This window comes from Lissotriton helveticus, chromosome 6 (genome assembly GCF_964261635.1).
Source record: "Lissotriton helveticus chromosome 6, aLisHel1.1, whole genome shotgun sequence".
NCBI classification, from domain to species: Eukaryota; Metazoa; Chordata; class Amphibia; order Caudata; family Salamandridae; genus Lissotriton; species Lissotriton helveticus.
Window position 1 is genome coordinate 775,061,186 of NC_136067.1, and position 21,161 is coordinate 775,082,346.

General features: G+C 46.2%; 1 protein-coding gene across 1 annotated transcript in view; it reads left to right on the forward strand.

Annotated features, from left to right (window-relative positions):
* Positions 1-21,161, forward strand: part of LOC144761529 (gamma-aminobutyric acid receptor subunit rho-2-like) — a 578,022-nt gene that overhangs the window by 302,889 nt on the left and 253,972 nt on the right. Inside the window, exon 4 of the mRNA XM_078646849.1 lies at positions 9,408-9,631. Within this exon, the coding sequence (XP_078502975.1) occupies positions 9,408-9,631 (224 nt within the window). The remainder of the gene's footprint in view (positions 1-9,407; positions 9,632-21,161) is intronic.

Sequence of the window (21,161 nt, forward strand, 5' to 3'; positions counted from 1 at the left end):
TCGATCCTCTCTCCTGGCGATGCAAGTTGCTTCCACAATGATGTGAGCCGTGACAGGCCCTGCGACACTCTTCCCGGTGGTGCGGCGGCGTCTGCGGCGACGTCGATCCTCTTTTCCGGCAATGAGCCGCAATAGGCCTTGTGACACGCTTCTCGGAGATGCGGTGGCGTCTGTGGCAACGTCGATACTCTACTCCTGCGACACACTTCCTGGTGATGCAGTGGCATCTGCGGCGAGGTCGATCCTCTCCTTGGCGATGCGAGGCGCCTTGTGTTGCGAAGTGGCAGTGGCAGTTCTGCAACATTCTTCTCGATCTTGAGTTGCACTTCCAGCTCCTTGCGACACACAAGTCCCCCAAAAGTCCAAAACAATTGTAGGCACTTCAGGAGAACTCTTGAGGAGCTGGTGGGTGAAGTCTGTTGTCCCTGAGACTTCAGCAGGAGGCAAGCTTTGTTCCAAGCCCTTGCAGATCCTTTCACAAGTTGATGAAAGTACACACAAAGTTCCTCTCTCCTTTCTTTGGCAGTCAGGCAACCACTGCAGGCCAATCCCCCAAGCAGCACTTCAGCTTAGGGATAGTATCTCCTCAGTTTCTTCAGGTTCCTCTCCTCAGCAAATGTTTCTTCTTGTAGTTCAAAAGTGATCTAATATCTTGGGTTCAGGGTTCCAATATTTATACCCCAAAATCCTTTGTCCTCTGATGGCAGAGGGGCCTTGCCCAGTCCAAACCAGTTCTGGAGCATTCTGTTGACAAGACTCCTTCTTTCCTTTCACAGTGCAGGGCAGAAACATCAGATGCCCCACAGGAGGTGGAGCCAGCATTGTGGAGGGAAAGCACAGCCTTGGAGCACTTTGTTGACAGGATTCCTTCTCTTCTTTCACTGTGCAGGGCAGAGACATCAGCCGCACCCCAGGAGGTGGAGCCGGCATTGTGGAAGGCAGGCACAGCCCTATTCAGGGCACGGTGCAACTCCTCCCACCCATCTACGTGCAGATCTCTCTATTCCCCACTGGGCTGACTCATTCTGTCTTCTGGAATGCCCCAGGCCTGTCCCTCAAAAACACCAGACAAGAAATACACAACCTAGCAGAGGCAGGCTTGGATAATTAGATAAGAAAATACCTACTTTCTAAAAGTCCCATCCTAAAGGAACCAAGATGCTACACAATCTCGCGAGCTGAAAGCCCTGCCGCTGCCGACTCTGGAGGTGCAACCGGCACGGACCGAAACGATGTCTTCCCAGAATTAGGGTCGGAAGAAGATCCGTACGGAGCCGCCGGCAGAGATCTGGAAGTGCCTGGTTGGGTCGCGGAGGTAGGAAAGTCCGCGGTGCGCTGGGCCTGTGGAGCGCCATACTGACTGTGAGCCCCGATCGCCTGTGGTGGCCTGCGGTGGGCGGCGGTGCCCCCGTTGCGGTTGCGACTGACCTGCTGATCATACCGATACACCTCCCTGCAGCCCCAGCACTCATCGGCCCCCGGGGTGAGAGACACGCGGTGAACACCGGGTGCCGCCTCTCGGCTCGTCAACCCCGGGCGCTGTGGGGGCCCTGCTGTGTATACCCTGGCCGGCCAGAAACGTGAGCTGCATTGCTGAGACCCTGGATGCAGAATGGAGGAAGCGGCAATTACCGTGCTGATGCGCTGCTGGGCAGGCCGCCATTAGTGGAGTGGAGCGAGGTGCATATGCCGCCATTTTGAGAGGGGCACACCAACGGGACACGAGACAATCGCCAGTACATTGGGGGACTCCTGAAACACCGGGACAAGACAACCCCCTCTCCCACATGCAGCATGAGTGAGAGCAGAAAATAGCACTACTTACCGGCGCATCTCTGGGTGCATCTGCAGCTTCCCTCCTAGCCGCTTTAAGCCCCTGCGCAACCCGCCTGGGGGAATAAGGGTGACAGCGCCAGTTTTGATACTCCTACGTCCCACAGGGGGTCAACTCTACACGGGCTGCGCTACAACGCTCAACAAACTCTACCTTGCTGTCCATTATGCCACAAACTCACGGCACTTCAAGGCACTATACATTCCTGTTGCTAGCAGATTCATTCCTCTCACTACTGGAGAGCAAACCATCATGGGGCGTAACGATGCAAAACAAGCAAAAGTTACGTTTGAATCTCGCAGAGCGCAGATTGCCCCAACAGAGGAACGCTCTTACCACACAGCCGAGAGCAATCAAGAGGAAGACTGGAAATCTCTCCTCTTGAGCATGAAGCAGAGCCTGACATCAATCGATGCCAAAATGGACGCCATGAATGCCAGAATCGACACGGTAGTCAACAAGCTCGAGCACCACGATCACAGGATTACTGAGGCCGAGTCTAGAGTATCGGAACTAGAAGATGGCGCTGCGGCGAATAGGGAACGGGTACTACAAATGGATAAACTCCTGAAAGTAATTGCGGACAAAAATGAGGATTTGGAGGCCCACTCACGACGAAACAATGTCCGTGTTTTGGGCCTGGCTGAATCGACAAACACTGGCCACCTAGAGGACTTCATGGATAAGCTGATCATCGACCTACTTGCCAGAGACTCCTTCTCGGCACATATGGCAATAGAAAGAGCGCACAGATCATTGAATGCACGCCCGCCCCCGGGAGCGGCTCCTCGGCCTATTATTATGCGCTTCCTTAACTATCGAGATAGAGACACAATCCTCAGATTAGCTAGTGAGAAGGGTCAGGTTCACTACGAAAATACTACCTTGACATTTTTCCTTGACTTTACCCAAACAGTACAGGAGGCCAGACGGAAATTCGTCAACGTGAAGAAAAAACTCCAGCAGCAAGAGATTCCGTACGCCATGATGTACCCCGCAAAACTAAAAATCACACACCGTGGTCGCCAACATTTCTTTACCAATCCCCAGCAGGTGGAGGACTACCTCAAGAAAGAGCGCAGGGCGGCGTCCGTGGAAGCTGCGGTACGAGACAGTTCCCGAGCGCCCTCACCAATGTCCCAGCCGGAATGACCGTCGGAGCCGCGCAGAAGTCTATCACGCTGAACACATGGCTGGCGCAGCGTCACGCAGTCTACGACCTGGTGATGTATAACTACTAACATTTCGTAAGAGACATGGTCTGCCCGGTCACTCTTCCCCTTCCCGCGATGCTGCTCGCCTAGTTGGCGTGATGGCTGGCGGGTGCAACAAGGGTGAAGAGAGGGCAAGACTCAAGCCCCTAGTGTCTCCCATGAAGGGCGAGCCCCCTATTACACTGAGATTGACTGCTAGATGGGAACTACTCTAATAAAGAGGAAGGGTGGGACTAGTATACCCGGCAAGTTGGGGGTGCTGGTGTGGGTGGTGGGTGTTTTTTTTTCTGATCAGCATGTACTACCTACGCGATACGCTGCGGGTCAGGATGGGGCCTACTTGGACTTTTGCACTGAGGTTAAGGTTGGTGGGAGGGGATAAGATGCCCGGCGAGTTGGGGAAGCCGGAGTGGGTGGGGGGATTCTATGTCTTGATCATTGCATTACCAAGTACTGAGGGAAGATTGAATGCCTTTTATTATGTAATGCTCTGCATGTACTACCATGACGACGACAGGTAACACACAGGCCCTCCTACGCATAACAGTGGCTTCTTGGAATATCCGAGGCCTTGGTGACCCACGGAAGAGGAGACAAATACTGGGCTACTTAGATAGGCACAGGGTGACGGTAGCTCTTCTACAAGAGACACACCTAGCACCCGAGGGCACTCCTCAATTTGCGTCCCGTTGGGCCTCATGCTGCGGCTTCGCCTCCTATTCCACTTACTCCAGAGGAGTGTCCATTTTAATCAAACGGGGAGTGGAGTTTACACTGCAGGGAATGGATTCCGGCATTGACGGTAGATTTTGCATGGTATGGGGTCGCCTACTTTCACACAATGTCCTTTTTGCGAGTTACTATGGCCCTAATGTTGACGATCCCAATGCACTACTCTTGTTATGGGGCAAGATACAAGCACTAGACATTACATATGTTATTCTAGGAGGGGATTTCAACACGGCACTACACCCACAAACAGATAGGTCAAACCCCCTCCAGTCGCATTACACGGCCACACAGAGGACGCTAAGTGATATAGTAAGGGATCGCTGCCTATTAGATGCCTGGAGATACAAACACCCCACACTCAAACAAGGTACCCCCACTCAGCAGTTCACTCCACCTGGGTGCGCTTAGATTATGTCTTTCTTACGGCAGGGATGACACATTGGCTGCAGCAGGTGGCACATCTGACCCGCACATTCTCGGACCACTCCCCGGTTTTGGTGGAGCTCCAGATACCCGTGGCTTGCTCCCCATATTTGAGCTGGTGACTAAATCCCTCTCACCTCCATGATGCTGCCTTTAAGGCTGAATTAGAGCAGGACATACAAGATTTCTTTGAACGCAATCTGACATCCGTGTCCAGCATCACAACAGTATGGGAGGCGTTCAAGGTCACAGTGCGGTGATGGTGCATGGCGAAAGGGGGAGGGATCCTTAAATCATTGCGTGGTGATCTCCGGAAACTGGAATCGGAACTGCGCGAGCTGGAACACGCGATAGTACGCGACCCACGAAACCATGCGATAAAAGCCCAGTTGCAGGACAAGCTAACTGAATACGAGGCGGCCGCAGACAGGGAATGCAAGTTCCGCGGAAAACCATACACCGCACACATTTACGGGGATGGCGACCGCCCCGGGAAAGCACTAGCGATGGCTGTTAGGCCTCCTAGGTTCGTGAATTACGTCACAGAAATACAAGATGACCAAAGCACCACGCACAGAAACCTCCCAGACCAACTCCGTACCCTCAGGGATTATTACAACACACTTTCCACTTCACACAGGGGCGCGCCGATCGACCTGAACGCTTACTCGGGGGACACTGCCATAGCCTGGCTGGGGCCCCCGGATCGGATGGTCTCCCGATTGATTTTTATAAAACATTTGCCCCCCTACTCGCCCCTATCCTGAAACAAGTCTTCTATGCAGCATTGGAGGAAGGGGCTTACCTAGCACCATGCGAGAGGCCCTGATCACATCCCTTCTTAAGCCCGGCAAACCCCCTGCGCAATGCGACTCATACCGGCCCCTGTCTTTGCTAAATAGCGACATCAAGATCTTGCCAAAAGTCCTGGTCACGCGCCTTAATCTCCTGATGGAGCGTCTGGTCCTACCAGACCAGGCGGGGTTCGTACCCAACCGTGCTACGTCATATAACCTGCGCAAGCTACATGCAGTATTGCAGGACATTGACCCCAATTGCGAGGCGGACGCTATATTCCTGGACGCCACAAAGGCGTTCGATTCGCTAGAATGGGACTACTTACTTGGCGTGTTGGAGCGCATGGGAATGCCCTTCAGTTTTGTAGACTGGATACGTCTACTATACTACCAACCTACGGCGGTGGTGTTACTGAACGGGTCCAGATCCCCCTCCTTCAACATCAACAGGGGAACTCGCCAGGGCTGCCCACTGTCCCCGGTCCTATTCACATTATCCATTGAACCATTAGCGGCAAAACTCAGACAGCATCACTACCATATGGCGCTAATCTACCCAGAAAGACAATTACTCATCTCGCTCTAAGCGGATGACATGACACTCTACGTTAAAAAACCTAGTGAAAACCTCAGTCCCATATTGCGCGAAATAACGAAGTTCGGCGGCATTGCTGGAATACAAATAAACTGGAGCAAATCGGCTGTGTTTCCCCTTACGTACAAAACGCTCCCGTACCAGCTAGATTACCCGCTTGTCTGGGAAACTGAAGAATTGAAATACCTAGGGGTCCGTATTACCAGGCAGCGAGATACCCTGATTAGGGCCAATTACGGGACTGCCCTGTATAAAATCACTGATAACATCACCAAATGGATACGCCTCCCACTCTCAATGGCAGGCCGCATCTCCCTTATTAAGATGGTGATACTGCCAAAACTCCTATATTTATTTACTAACATCCCATACAACCCGGGGCGACATTTTTTCAGTGCACTCAGAACCCAGCTGACATGGCTTATATGGGGCAGGAAGCAGGCGAGAATCAGTCTAACTACACTAATGCTGCCTTATCATCAAGGGGGATTTGAAGTCCCCAACTTCGAGCGTTATTATGACTGTGCACAGGGTCACTTCGCTGCTTATTGGTTTCATCCACAGCCCTATATGGCGCATCTCGCGGTAGAGGATGGACACATGAGGCCAGTCAACGCCTCAGGGTATATCTTTACTGCCGTAGGGGATGGTGAACGCGACCCCTCCACAGTAGATTGTACAGTGGCAGCGTGGAAACGCCTAGCCGTCACAATGGGGAACCCTTTCCTGTACTCACCACGAATGACTCTGAAAAGTGACCCTCGGATACAGGTCACCTGCGAAGAGATTGTGCGCAAAACGCTAACTAGGCTCACATATAACACCTGGGGCGACCTGTATATTCAGGGGCAATTCTGCACTGCACACCAATTCTTTGGGGTCCACCCCCCCACGGTCATGGACACCTTTCTATACACCCGGCTACGTCAAAACGTGCGTGCAGTTACCCCTAATTTCCCTGACAAACCGGACACCCTTGCCCCCCTACATGCGCTCCTGCAGAAAGATGACCCACAACACGTTGTGTCACTACTCTACAAACATATACAAACTGTGCCAAGGACTACCACACTACGCGCGCTCATGGACTGGGACAGGGATCTGGATACACCTCTGACAGACGAACAATGGGAGGTCAGCTGCTCGCACACAAGCGCAGTTACGGGAAACGGCAGGCTGCGCTTAGTGCACTTCAAATTTTTACATCGTTTGTACTATACCCCCACTAAATTGCGCAAGTACCACCTCAGAGAGGACGATAAATGCTATCGCTGCGGGAGAGAGGGAGCGGACTTCTTCCACCTGTCGTTGACCTGTCCTGCGGTTGGCAAATACTGGACAGAGGTTTTTGAGGGTCTGGCGGACATGCTAGGGGAGGACATAACACCGTGTCCACTGGCAGCGCTACAAGGCCTCTCACACACCATCGTCCATAAAACATTTTTGGCCCTGAGCCTACTCCTAGCCAAACGCCAGGTAGCGTGCAAATGGGATAGAGGACGTGCCCCCAAGTTTAAGGCCTGGATTTTGACCATGACCACATGGCAGGACCACCTACACAATTATGCAGAACTACTACCACAGAAGTCGCGCCCAAAAGATGTTTGGGGACCATTCACAACTTACCTTCTCAAGAAGCAGGAGGAGAAGGCGGGGAGATCGGGGGAAGACAGGGACACGCCAGCTAGGGACGTTCATACGAATCACTGACTCGGTGTTGATAGGCTCTCACACACACTAATGTTCACTGATCAAGACAATTCGGGCCATCATGTTAGAGATACCACTGACCACACTGGAAAGGCTCAGACTGCCCAGAGAATTTAATTGCAAAGGCACAAGATGCCGATGTACCACAGCGGAACTGCACTCGCTTGTTATAAATAACGCCACCTCCATATATGGACACACCTATCGAGCTTTTACTGTTTTAATATGATATCCGTCTCCATAGTACCTTGGAATGATGCATGACCTTTTGGGGGAGGGTGGGGGGCAATTGAGATTTCAGTTTCAATGTTAACTCCTTCTTGCATAAATGAACATCAACATGTACGGGAAGGTGCCACTTTGCGTAAGCAACTACCAATTATTGACTTGGATGATCGTATTGCACTGATGTACTGTACCATGTTTTTTTCTGCAATAAAGGTTTTTTGAAAATCAAAAAAAAATGAAAATCATCTTCACTAAAAGATGCATTTTATCATTCTGAGTCCAGGCATACTAAACTCGAATTTCTACCACGTTCTCTGAGTCAGTTAGGATTATAAAATGTAATAATCTAACTGTCCATTATGGCCTATGGAGAACAGGTAGCCTTGCAATAGTGAAAAACGAAAATGGCTGTAATTCCCTATTAGGACATGCCACACACATCAGGGCTTGTCCTACCTTATACTAACAATGCACCTTGCCATTGGGCCTACCATAGGGGTGTCTGAAAATGGAAGGTTTAGGGACTGGCAAGTGGGTGCACTTGCCCAGTCAGCATGACAGTACCAGACTGCACACAGGCTCTGCAATGGCAGACCTTAGACACACTTTTACAGGCTGCTTCTGTGGGTGGCACAACCAGTGCTGCAAGCTCACCAGCAGCCTTTGGATTACCATCCCTGAGCACTCCTGGTGCACTGTACTAGGGTCTGACAGGTAACCCAAACCAGCCAATCATGGAATCACAAATCATACATCAATTTACAATAGGGAGCACTCACACTGTGGCACTGGACAGCAGTGGCACAGTGCCCAAAGCATCTAACACGAGCAAAAACACATGAGGCAACAGAAAAAATGGAAGGGAGACCCACGCCAATGGTGCCAGGTCTAACAATACTGTATTTAGTCCCTGCTCCTGGAAGAAACGTAAGAGAAAAGGGGGGACAAAGAGGCCCGACTGACTACTAACAAGCAAGGATTTTTAAAGACACTGAAACAAACAAATCAAAAGCAGGGGGGTGGCTTTAAGCCCAAAAGAGTTATATACTAAAGTATGCAAGAGGTTGTATGCTTACGCTTAACCTAAAAAGGATAGTTGCATAATACTTCACCCTACAATTTGGTCTCTGACACATTGAAGGCGAGAGCAAGTGGATTCATATTTTGTGGGTTGAATGAATCAGATGTAGCACAAGATGAATTATCAGATTTGATTCTGGGAATGAGTTCTGTGGATGATTTAGCGATGAAGTGTGGGAGTATAGAAGAGTGAAAGTGAGAGTGAGGAGGTGAGGGAGGGTGGCGTCTGACCTGTAAGTGTAGCTGTAGCTTCTGTAATGATTATGATTTTTGAAGAGTATATGATGCTGAAGCGTTTCTTGATAAGGACAGCTATTTGTAGAGTGAGCGTGGCCCTGTGACAGGGATCGTGCAGATGTTGCTTGATCATATGCTTCTAGCTTTGTAGTGACCTTATTCTTACACCATTTGCAAACAAACAAGCTCTTGCATTTTGGTTTTCATGACACAAATGTTATGTCAATCCCATGGCTGTGGACGTGAAGCAGTAGAACACAAAAGGCATACTTTGGATGCAGTGAGCCCCTCATAACCATGGGTCCCAGTGCCACTGCATTACTTGCACTATTGATAGATACATCACTTACTTAGGTTTACTAACTTCTGTCACTTAGCGCCAAGTTGCCGCCGGGCATTTGTTTGTGCTTTACAAAGCTCAAATCAAATAAAAAAATGTGGATACCCTTGTTACAGAGACAGGAGGATGCATTAATAGATCAAGCATCGTTCTCTTGCTCTGATGATAGATGTATGTTTTTGAGCCATTAATAAATACTTTTGTTCCCTTGCCCCAGGACTTCACGATGACGCTGTATTTGAGGCATTATTGGAAGGACGAACGGCTTTCATTCCCCAGCACCACCAACAAGAGCATGACCTTCGATGGTAGGCTCGTGAAGAAGATCTGGGTGCCGGATGTCTTCTTCGTGCACTCCAAGAGATCTTTCATTCATGACACCACGACGGACAATATCATGCTGCGCTTGTACCCGGACGGCCAAGTGTTGTACAGCATGAGGTAAGGAATGTCATCTGTTTGCAAGGGTAGAGCTTCTCCTGTGCCTAGTACCCCAGTTATGGGTACTCTAACAAAATGTAGAGGAGGCTGAGTATGTGTGGCCTGAATTTAGACAAAGAACTACTCACATCAATAGGATCCTCTTTATCCTTTTCCTTCATAGATCAGAAACTTAATAACAAAATAAAACTATAACAGTTTGTTATGCTTTCTCAGCCCCTATGAGTGTGGATTGACTACAGGGTGGAGATCCACACGAAAAAGTAATGGTTACTGAGAAATGCATTTTTTTCTCTTTTTTTTCTTCAGTTGGGAAATAATTTTTCATGAGTGCAAACTACCCTCCCACTCAGCCTCAACAAAAATAATGGATGTTTCCTGTATTTTTTTCAAATGTTAGCACTATTCAAGCTTGGTTGATTTGAGGTTTGTAAATAGTCTCTTAATCACAAATGTGTGTGCAGTGCCCACACCATTTAATATGCTAGAGGCACCCACTCCCTCGCCCCGATTGTGCTCAGATAAGTCTGCAGATTCTTACTTTATGCATTGGGGTGCTAGATTGTACGTGAACTGTTGCAGTGGGGCCTGATATTTGTTAGTCCTCCCTGGTCCAATTACATTTAATTTTACACTGTGAGGGGCCAGTTGCAGGGATCGAATTGGCATTTTAGCTTACCATCCATCCATTCATTCATTCAATCATCCATTCGTGCATTCATGTATGACGCCTAGTATTTGCTTGCCCAGCTTAGGCGTGCACTACAAGCGTGTGCTCAGTTAGTTTATGGTTGTGGAGCTGTAGGTCGGCTCTAGTGCTGAAGGGTATAGTTCAGACTCCCGCAGCCCATGAGTCACTTGACGCTCTTCTGGTTGCTAATGGAATCAGACCTTGAGGAAGGATGGAAATGGGGTCACTGGATTGGATAAAATGCAAGAGCACTAAAATGAAAAAAATGACTCGACGAATTAAATCTAATGCGCGCACTTCCTGCTTCCAGTTCCATCGCTCTGCCCACAAGGATTATCACGGTGAAGGAGGCGAACATTGAGTGTGGCTTCAAGCCTCATAGCAACAGAATCTAAAACTGTTTCTTTTTTTCTTCGGCTATTTATTATACCGAGGCATTGAGGTTATTTAATGACATTTTATTTGTTTGCTGTATTTGAACTGGCGAGGTCATATAAACAGATTCTAGGTGGCGCTGACTGATTGAAAACATGGCTATTCAGGCAATAAACAGGTTAACTATCGGGAGTGGTCAACCAGCGCCAGGACACCATCTTGGTAACAGTGCGCTTTATAAATGTTGAAAATAAATAAATAAATACATTAATTTAGCAGCAGTGACAGCTGTTTGCGTTATTTTAGTCTGTCAGAATTAACACACGTTGCTTGGTGTTAGTGCAGCCACACACTGCGAACATATAAGGTGTCAATGAATAACATTTAATATAACAAAATAGACTACCACCAGCAGGTTTTATTGCGGCCAAATGTAAATATTTCTGATGACAAAAATCTGTTTACATAATAAGAAAATACTGCAGAGAAATTATAATTTCTCCAACCACTGGTAATTTTCTCATGCCAGTCAATTTCCCATTTCCGGTATGCTTTGATGAACGGAATGCGTCCGTTTCAAAAGGTCAACGCTACAAACCACGGCAGTGCCACCAGCGTTCACGTGTGAACTGTTTCCTGCGTTCAGAGCACCCTCCTCGAAAGGACATTTTTTGTCACTTAATAACTTGTGCCCTGGCTGCAAACAGGTGTCAAAGGCGCCGTTTGCCTCACTCTTTTTGCCTTCAGTTTATCCTAGTAGTAAACAAAGATGCAAATCAGCAAAAATGTCTCGTCAATTCACACGCAAACTAGGAAGTACGCATAGAAATGAATGAGTTTTTTGTTATTAATCTTAGAGAAAGTAAGACGTCATCAGGCCTGGAAATATTGGAAGAATGGGAAAGTGGTTTATACTTTCAAGTAATTCACTTTTTAATTCAATAATATATATATATATATCTTTATTGCATTTTTTTTGTAATATTATACATTCACAAAACATTATTGCATACGTTATGTCGACAGAAAATGAAATGCCGCCATGGGCTCAAATGCATAAAATTGGGCGCTGTCGCCAAGCGGTCAAAGCGAGCACATATCGACATCACACATGGCAATATACACATATGAGATACCATGGGTTCTAACTTTGTCCATATTCTGTTGTCTCTGCTGATATTTCAATGTATGCCCCCTGGGTGCGTAACACTTAATCAGGTGGTGTCTGCTCGTGGACGCGTCAGGCAGCTGAGACATATATGCGGTTTCCCAGCACCTCCTAAGACGCAAATCACATTGGCTCATGTATGGTATGCACGTGTAAAAGTGAGTAAAAGTGAGTAATGCTAGATATTAATTTTTGTAGGTTTGTTAATGCGCAAAAAATGTGTACTATAACTGAAAACAGAAGACAAATTAAGGGGGGAGAAGAAACGGAGAATAGGGAAAATGGGTAAGTAAGATATAGAGTGCCAGATGAAGCTTAAAATCGTCAGGGGAATAGCCATCCGAGTTGGATAGCGGCAGAGCAGAATCGTTTGTACTAAGTGCCGGATGCATTATCTGTTTTAATCACGGTCGTGGGGACGCCAGGGTACTTTATAGCTAAATGTGTACCTACGGAGTGTCGCCGAGGTCAGCAAGGTTGCGTTCTAGCCCGATAGGTGCGGTGTAATTCAAGACTGTATATGGCATGTCATGTCCAGCAGCCGACACTTCAGGTAGTGTCTCCTTCCTGTTGTGTGGGTGGTGTGCGTGGTGGGTCAGGGGGATGTGTGAGGGTTTTGAGGGTATCATCCCAGGATTGTGCTATGGTATATTTGCGCAACCCTGCCGTTTCTTCCCTGTGGAGGGCAGTACCTTCCGCCTGCGCCCACACCTCTAGTGACTTTTTCCAGCTGAGTGTCTCGGGTGAGTCCCTATGCTTCCACCTCTGTGTAATTAGCCGCTTCACACTTATTAGGCCTAGATCGCGAAACCTAGAGCTCACCCTGCTGGCTTTGTTGCGGGCATAAAACCCCAATATACAGACCTCCCTTGTGTTAGGTATCCAGGTGTTAGTGCAGGTCGTGAGAGTCGCTGTTATGGCTCGCCAGTAGGGTAATAGTAGGGGACAGGACCACAGCATGTGTAGTAAGTCGGCATCCAGAAGTCAGCACCTCGGACAGCCAGATGTAGTGATGTTGAATTATTTGTTTATTTTGACCAGTGAGAGGTATGCTCTGTGTAATATGTATGTTTGTATAAGTTTAAACCATGAATTGCGTGGTATGCGTGTGGCGCTAGCCAAGACCGGATCCCACTCCTTATCCGTCCAGGGTCTACCTCTTCACTTTGTAATTCATTAGGAAATTGTTATAGAATTCATACCAGTTGTTGCCACTTTAATGAGATTGAGCTAAATGATGGATTAATGTCGGAGATGCTTAAGATATGAAGGAGATCTTTCACATAAATTTGGATGAAACCTAAAACAGAGCTGGGTTTTTCTTTTGTTAAAAAAAATCCCTATGTTTTTTTTTTCTTTTAATTGGCAATTCGCCACAATTATCATTATAGTCATGTGGGCCTAGGACCCGACACCACAGCCTGTTTCGAAATGTTTTATTTCGTAATACCCCAAAATACTAATTATAATTGCATTTTGTAGCAAGAAGCACGCTACTCCATAATCCAAGGCTAGTGGGTGATCAAGTCGTTATTGTTGGAAATCATGAAATAAAGTTAAAATTGGCAGTTTTCTCTCGAGGGTTATTCAAAGTTGTCCCACTACACTTTTAATATTTTAATTTAGCCCATCAGAGGTTTGGTAACAAGGCCAATGACTGCAAAAACAATTTTTCCCTATAATTATTTTAAGTTCTGTGAATGAAGGAAGGGTAGTGACACCTGCAGTGTCAGAGAACAGGGCAGCAGTATGAGAATAACAACTGAATACTCTGGGCAACATGGCCAGGGTGAGGAGTTTTGTCATCCTGGATGACGAAAATTATTTTATTATTGTCCCCCTTGCCCACTATGGCTAGTTTGTTTACTCCACGCAGGCAGCTAGTGCTACTACCTAACTGCCTAACTGGAACTGGATGGAGTATTCAATCAGCTCGTTACATGCAGATTTTGTAAGTGTTGTGCAAATGGCTGAGGACTGAAATATCAGTGTGCAGTGACGGCTCGCAGAGTGAGTGCTGCGGGACGGTGAGGCAGGCCGGGGGAGGGGCAGGGTGGGAGGTAGTGGAGTCAGACATACGTCGGCCAGGATTAAAGTAAGTAAATAAATAAATACAACTATTTAGCTTGCTCTTGCTGCATCGCCAACTCGGCGATGCAGTGAGCGCAAGGCAAATAGTTTTCATTTAATTATTTACTTACTTTACTCCCGGCCGTCGTACGTCTATACCCACTACCCCCCCAACCTGCCCCTCCCCGGCACCGCAGCACTCCCTCTACGAGCCGCCACTGTCAGTGTCGGGTTATCACAGAGATGTATCAGAGGAGTCGCGTGAGTCGTCTTGGTAACAGGATGTCAGAGTGGATTAGTAGCAGAGGTCGAAGTGGGCGGGTTCCGAGGGGCATGTCGTGTCCACGCTTTTTGAATTTAAGATAAACAGCTCCCCTACTTTGTGTGAAAAGACATCCTTCCCGGAACAGTTAATCCCAACAGTTGAAATGCTTCAGCTGAAGTGGAAGGGGAGGGAGTCTCCTGTGCTGTGAAACCGAAGGCAGTTAGACAACTAAACAAATCAAAATCAAATCAAATCAGTGACATTTGTATAGCACACATATCACTCGGAAGTCTCATGGCGCTTGCAGACGGCTCTGATAAGATATTTGTTTAGTTGTCAAATAGCCAAGATTTCAATTTTTTTCAAAAACAGTTATGATCTGAAATGATGCGTAGGTTCAGAGGGAGTTTATTCCAGGACGCAGGGGCAAGATAGGAAAAAAACCTTCCTCCAAGTCTTGCCAAGCGGATTCTGAGGGGCGTAAGGAGGAATTCATTGCTCAATCTGAGCGACCTATCAGGCTCGTACCATCGTAGTATTTTTGACCAATAACCCGGGCCTTTTCCTTACATGTTTTTATGAGTCAGACAGAGGGTCTTAAACAGGAGACTCTGTCTAACAGGAAGCCAATGTAGAGACCTCAGGCAGGGGGCAGACGGAGATCTAGGCAGAAGGTTCAGAACCAATTCTTCAGGAACAAGTCTTCCTGCCAGGGGTCTGCTTGCTTGAAAGAAATGTAAATGTGCAAATGTAAAGAGTGCTTGGAAGACTGTATTGGCTTTAATTGATGGCATCACTTGAAGGTTCGTGATGGCACAGATTTATTCTTTTTGAGGGGTATTGCACTAAGGACAGTCTGGGTATTACTAAAATCTATATTTTTGGAAGCACTTTTTAATCTTAAACCATTTTGCACATTTTGTAGCAGCCCATATTTCTTTTTTTTACAAAATATTTTATTGGTTCAAATGATCTGCCCATATTATACTGTGTGTAATGTAAGTTAAAAATAATGACACATATTCATAGTGCTTTCTTCACAGACTAGGACCTGTTAGCACTACAAATACCCAAGTCACTAGCCTCCTCTGCACCAAACTGATTCAATTCTGTGGTTCTCTGGTTACATACACCGATCTCTGCAGTGCATTGACTGATAGAGGTTTAATAATGTATGATAGGGCATTTCCTACTGATTGACTTAACCTATATTTATGTGCATTAATGATGTGCATTATTCTATATTTAGGGCCTGATTTAGATCTCGGCGGATGGGTTGCTCCCTCACAACGTTGACGGATATCCCGTCCACCAAAATATAAATCCTATAGGATATAATGGGATTTAAACTTTGGCCGAAGGGATATCCTTCACTGTTGTGATGGAGTAACCCATCCGCCGAAATCTAAATCAGGCCCTTAGTTACCTGAAGGCGAAAGGCTAAAATAATACCGCCCCTTTTCCACGCAGCATCACAGGTTTCTTGCTTTTTTTTTATATACTTGGACCTCTGGTTAGTAAGTGCACTGTATGAACTCTTTTAATGTCTCAGTAATGACCTAGCTGCACATGTTTTAGGTCAGAATAGATATGTATCAGAACAGTTCCGTCAATGCTTCACTAGGGAAAGGGGGGTTCCAGACAAATTAAAGTGGTATGCAAATCTTATAAATAGATTAAGGTTGCAAAGTGCTAACTGTTGTAAGAGTCAGACTATGAGTGCATTACTGTGCTGCACTAAAATAATATACCATTTTAAAATGCACAATAAATCATAAAAATCTTTGAATGTTTTATAGATAATGTAATTGAGTTGTGTTGTAGCAGCTCATGGGTATTTATACATCAATGCTGCCAAGAATATTTCTTAAAGTTTCTTAACATTATCCTCCTTCTACTGAGACCCCTAACACACTTGTTTCTTATTCTCCACAGGGGTCACCCCCGTCTTGTAGGCCGATTCGTTTTTAACGTTAATCACCAGCTCATCTCACTGACTAAGATATCATTCTATGTCCCTGCGTCGAAGACTCACACAGGTCCCACCGCCGACCATATCCTACCAAGTAAATTAGCCAGTGGTGTAACTAAATTTGAGCCCCCCTACAAAGTACATGGAGGCCCCCCATGCTTCAGACCCAGTCAGGAACTCTCAGGCCAGGTGCCCGACACCCATGAACAGAGCTAGAGGGCGCTTGGGGCCTGTAGCTTGGGGCCTCCCCACGTGGGGTCTGCGGGGGCTATTGTTATGCCACTGAAACTAGCCAGCCTTCAAATCTTCGTGCCAGGCCAAGTAGAGATGATTACAAATAGCGTCTGTGGTGCATCACTTTCAGTCACAGCCTAGGGCATTTAATAGGCTTGGACTGTCTGGCTTGCAATAACAGCACAATCTGCTTGCATTTAGCATTTCATTTGCTAGTGTTGTTCTGAATGGAGCTGAACATGCCTTTAAAAGTGTCTGTGTTTCCCCACATACGCTGGATTATCGACTAAATGTATTGTCAAGCAGAATGTAGCCACACCCTCCTCAAGAATATAAATGCTTGATTTAAATTAGGAAGTAAATGACTTGAAATTATGCTCTACTTTTCCACTTCCCTTATAACCAAGGCCACTGGAATTATGCAGCAAAGAAGGACCAAATTATGCCGCAAGTTGGACTAAATTATGCGGCAAGAAAAGGCAAGCAATTCGTCATATTGCAAACCATTTTTAAATATTTACACTTCATAACAGTGTCTGAGAATAGATTTCATCTTAATTAGTACCACCTTAAACACCCAAATACAACAATTAGCAACTGGAAGATGACCACTCACTCGTTGAAAAAAGCCTTCGGGTGTGTAGGTGTCGCCATATTTTTCGTAACTTTTGATCCATTTGAGCAATATTTTCTTTTGTTCAAATCTGCAGAATATAGGGCAGAATGCAGCTAATCCATAATTATGAGAGAATCGCTGCAGCAGCCGAATCGTATAATTCCAGTGGCCCTGCTTGATTTACCAATAATCATTTAAATTCTATTCCCAGATCACGTTGCCATTTTGTTTCAAAATTCCCATGTGTGGCAACATTTTACCTCAGTTTATACCTGTCAGATTCCGAAAAGCATTTTTTTAAGGGTGCAAAAGAACAGAAAAGTGTTGTGGCATATATTTATGATTTTAGAAGGCTCCCTATTTAAGACAATTAAAATCATAAACGTCATAATCACACAGAATTCTGGCACAAGTGTACCAGTTTAATTCAGTCAGTTATAAGTGAGTTCATTCGTAAGAAATTGTCACATATCAGTCCTGAGGGAGAGCTAGGCCCAGGAGGTCCATTAGGGTTGTGTCTGTGGGGGCTCCGGTGGCAGTCCCACAGAGAGACAGGAGTGCGTGAACTCTGAAATGGAGGTAGGAAGCCTCCAAATATGAAGCAGGTGAGCAGGCAGGGCTCAGGAGTCAAAGGGGGACACACCTCGCCATTTGGAGTGTGGAGGGAAGGGGAAAATGTGGAAGCACACTGGATCCGCATACAAAAGGGCCATGGGTTCCGAGGGCTGCTCCGAAAAGTGAAGCAGAGAAAGGAAGAGGGCAGAAGAAGGCTTCAACATTGGGCATTGAGAAGATGTCACATCGGAGGGAGAGAGGGTCACGATAAGTTGTATACCATCGGAGGGTCTCAAGGAAATGGACAAAAGGAATCAGCATCTGAGTGTGGCTAAAAAAGAGACCAGAGAAAGGTACTGGAAGTTTAAGGTTCACGTGTGTTGGGTCTTCTCCTCCATGCCCTAACATTCTACACAGAATGTTCCCTGCGTGGAACACTTTCATGATTCTAGGCTCGGCAGTTGCTGCCGGGGAGTTGCTGTGGCTGGATGTTAATAAAGCCATTCCCTTACCTTAAGCGTGGATCCCACTTCTTTTCAGTGGCGACGATCGTTCCCAGCTCCCAGCCTCCCCAACTAGATGTGGATCCTCTCTGAAGCGGTCCGATTTTCCTGACGATCTAGTATTGTCGTAGTTCGAAAATCCTATCAGAAGAAAACCTCCTTCGTTTCCTGTTGACTTCCGCTGCCTACTAAGATGTTTTCTGTGCCTGCCTACTTCTCTGCGTGTGCTCCAAGGTACTTTTTATGAATTTTCCCTGCGTGATAGAGCTGCTGCTTGCTCTCGCGCTACAACGCCGATCTTGCCTGACCTGCCTGACAACGTCAGCGCGACATTGCACGTTGCGGGCGGCCATTTTAAGTTACTTTGGTATCCCAGCAACCGAAGAAACGCTCACACGACGCGCACAGCTGCTCTGCTTCTATAATTTCACCGCTGATGCGCACAGCTTTCCATCAAAGCGTTTTATCATAATTTCAACGTGAATTACGCACAGTCATTGTTTGTACTTTATTTTCCTTGGCGTAATGACACAAAATAACTGACAAAAATATCTTGTTTTACCTGTGTTGCTTCCAATCCCGTGAGTGCGCACTGCATTATCAATTACATGTGTTTTAGCATAATGCATTTCTCTGCACATCAATCCTGATCCTCACACGCTGCGTTACAGTTCCTCCCAGTTTATTGAAGTACATCTGTTTTAAGATTAAGCGTTGGGGCAGCAACTCACCCACGCAATGGATCGTGTTTTGGCCCCTCCTCCTTTTTTACAAACTGCAGGTACTCCCCCTGTACCATGGGAGCAGTGGAAGGACACCTTTGAAGCGTATTTGGAAGCTATTGATGGCGATACCTGTACTGGCAAAAAGAAAAAAGCTCTACTGATTTACAATCTTGGCACCGAAGGCAGGAACATACTAAAAACCTTAACTCTCGAAGTGGTCAGTATTACAGTCAGTGGTGGTGATGCCGGAGAATCACTTTTGATTGATGATTATGCCACATTGACCAAAGCTCTAGATAAAAGATTCTCTCCCAAAAGAAATGTTGTACTTGAACGCCACAGGTTTCTTCAACGTGCCCAAACCCCTGGTGAATCAATTTTGTGGCAGCCCTTCGCATTCTAGCTATCAACTGTAACTACAGAGAATTCAGGGATGAGATTATACGAGATCAACTAATTGAACGTACTTCCAACAAGAAAATTCAAGAAAAACTGCTTGCTTCTGGCGATCCTGATTTAGAGACTGCCCTCACATTGGCCAAAAGTATTGAACATTCCCAATTTTGTGTCAAAGAAATGAGTTCCTCTTCTTCTTCCACATCCTCTTCTGCCATAGAAGTGAAACTATTGAATTCCAAACCTCCTTTCAGACCTAAGGTCACCCCCTTGCCAAATGTTACCCGCTCAGTTCCATCCAATATTTCTACCAGAAGTAAGTCTGTACAGAGTGAATTGATATGTTTTCGTTGTGGCAGCAGATCCCATTTAGGTTCTGCTAAATTTTGCTTTGCACTCAATCAGACCTGCTATAAATGTGGGAACAAAGGTCATTATTCCCGCATGTGCAAGGCTACTTCTACGAGTAAGCCCATCACTTCTATAAAAAACATTTCTGGAGAATCAGATGAAGAGTGTTATGAACTGTTGATGCTGTCTGCAGCTTCACATGAACCCGGAGTAGTGGAACTATTTGCTTTATCTGGTCTTCGGAAGAGGAAGTCTCCTTCTTGTTCAATAGCTGTGAATGGAGTTGTCTGCAAATTCCTAGCAGATTCTGGGTCTCCATTTACTTTGTTGAATTTTACTGATTTCAGCAAATTATCTAATGTACTTTTGGAACCTTCCAGTATCAAAATTTTTGCATATAATAGCAAAAGGGTTGAAGTTTTAGGAAAATGTTCTGCAGAACTAGAATTCCATGGGGACCACTCTACTTGTATAGTATTCATAGTGAGAGACGGTACCAAACTATTGGGGTGGGACGAACAAGGGGATTTGAACATCGTTTTAGATCCCAATCATCCAGACATGGTGATACCCCGCAGTAAACTATGTGAATTTTACTCTTCGATTTCTGCACCACCTAAATTACTTGCTGTATCTCATGTGTCTAACACTAAGTGGACATCTATGTTTCCTGAGGTTTTTAGCGGAGAGTTAGGTAAACTCAAGGGTTTTCAGCACCAAATAATTTTGAAAGAGAGTGCCATTCCTGTTGCCCATAAGGTACGGAAAGTACCCTTAAGCCTACGTGCAGAATTAAAAAAGGAATTGGAGCGTTTCTGTACTGCAGGTGTGATTGAGCCAATTGAGGGTTCTGAGTGGCTTGCTCCTATAGTTTTAGCGAGGAAGTCTGACAAGTGTTTAAGGATGTGTGTTGACCTCCGCGATCTCAATGCCAACATTTGGATCGACCGGCAACCACTCCCTAATATCAACGAAATGCTAGCCACCCTCGAAGGTGCTAAATTCTTCACTTCTCTCGATATTTCATCTGCTTACCATCAAATTGAACTGTGTCCCAGTTCTAGGAACCTTACCTCTTTTGTAACTCCGGAGGGAGCTTATTGTTACATCCGCATGCCGTTTGGCTTAGCCTCAGCCTCGGCTGTCTTTCAAAGGTTGATGAACAACCTATTTAAGAATATTCCAGGAGTTGTCTTTTTCCAGGACGACATATTGGTCCATGGGAAGTCCGAACTTGAACATGATGAACGTGTGAAACTTGTTCTAAGCATCTTAAGGTCTAGTGGGCTAACATTAAGGGAGGATAAATGTAAATTCCTCCAAGATGGGGTGGACTATCTTGGTCACCACATATCCCAGAATGGTGTTGAACCTAAAGTCAAAATCATTGATGCTATTCAGAACGCTCCTGTTCCCACCAACAAAGATCAGCTACGCTCATATCTTGGTCTGGTGGAGTATTACTCTAAATTTGTTAAAAACTTTTCTTCTAAAACTGCTGCCATGCGCAGTCTTCTTAAGAAAAATGTTAAGTTTGTTTGGGATGATGATTGTGATAACAACTTCAATGTCATTAAGCAGGAAATTATTAGTGCTCGCCCCCTGAAAT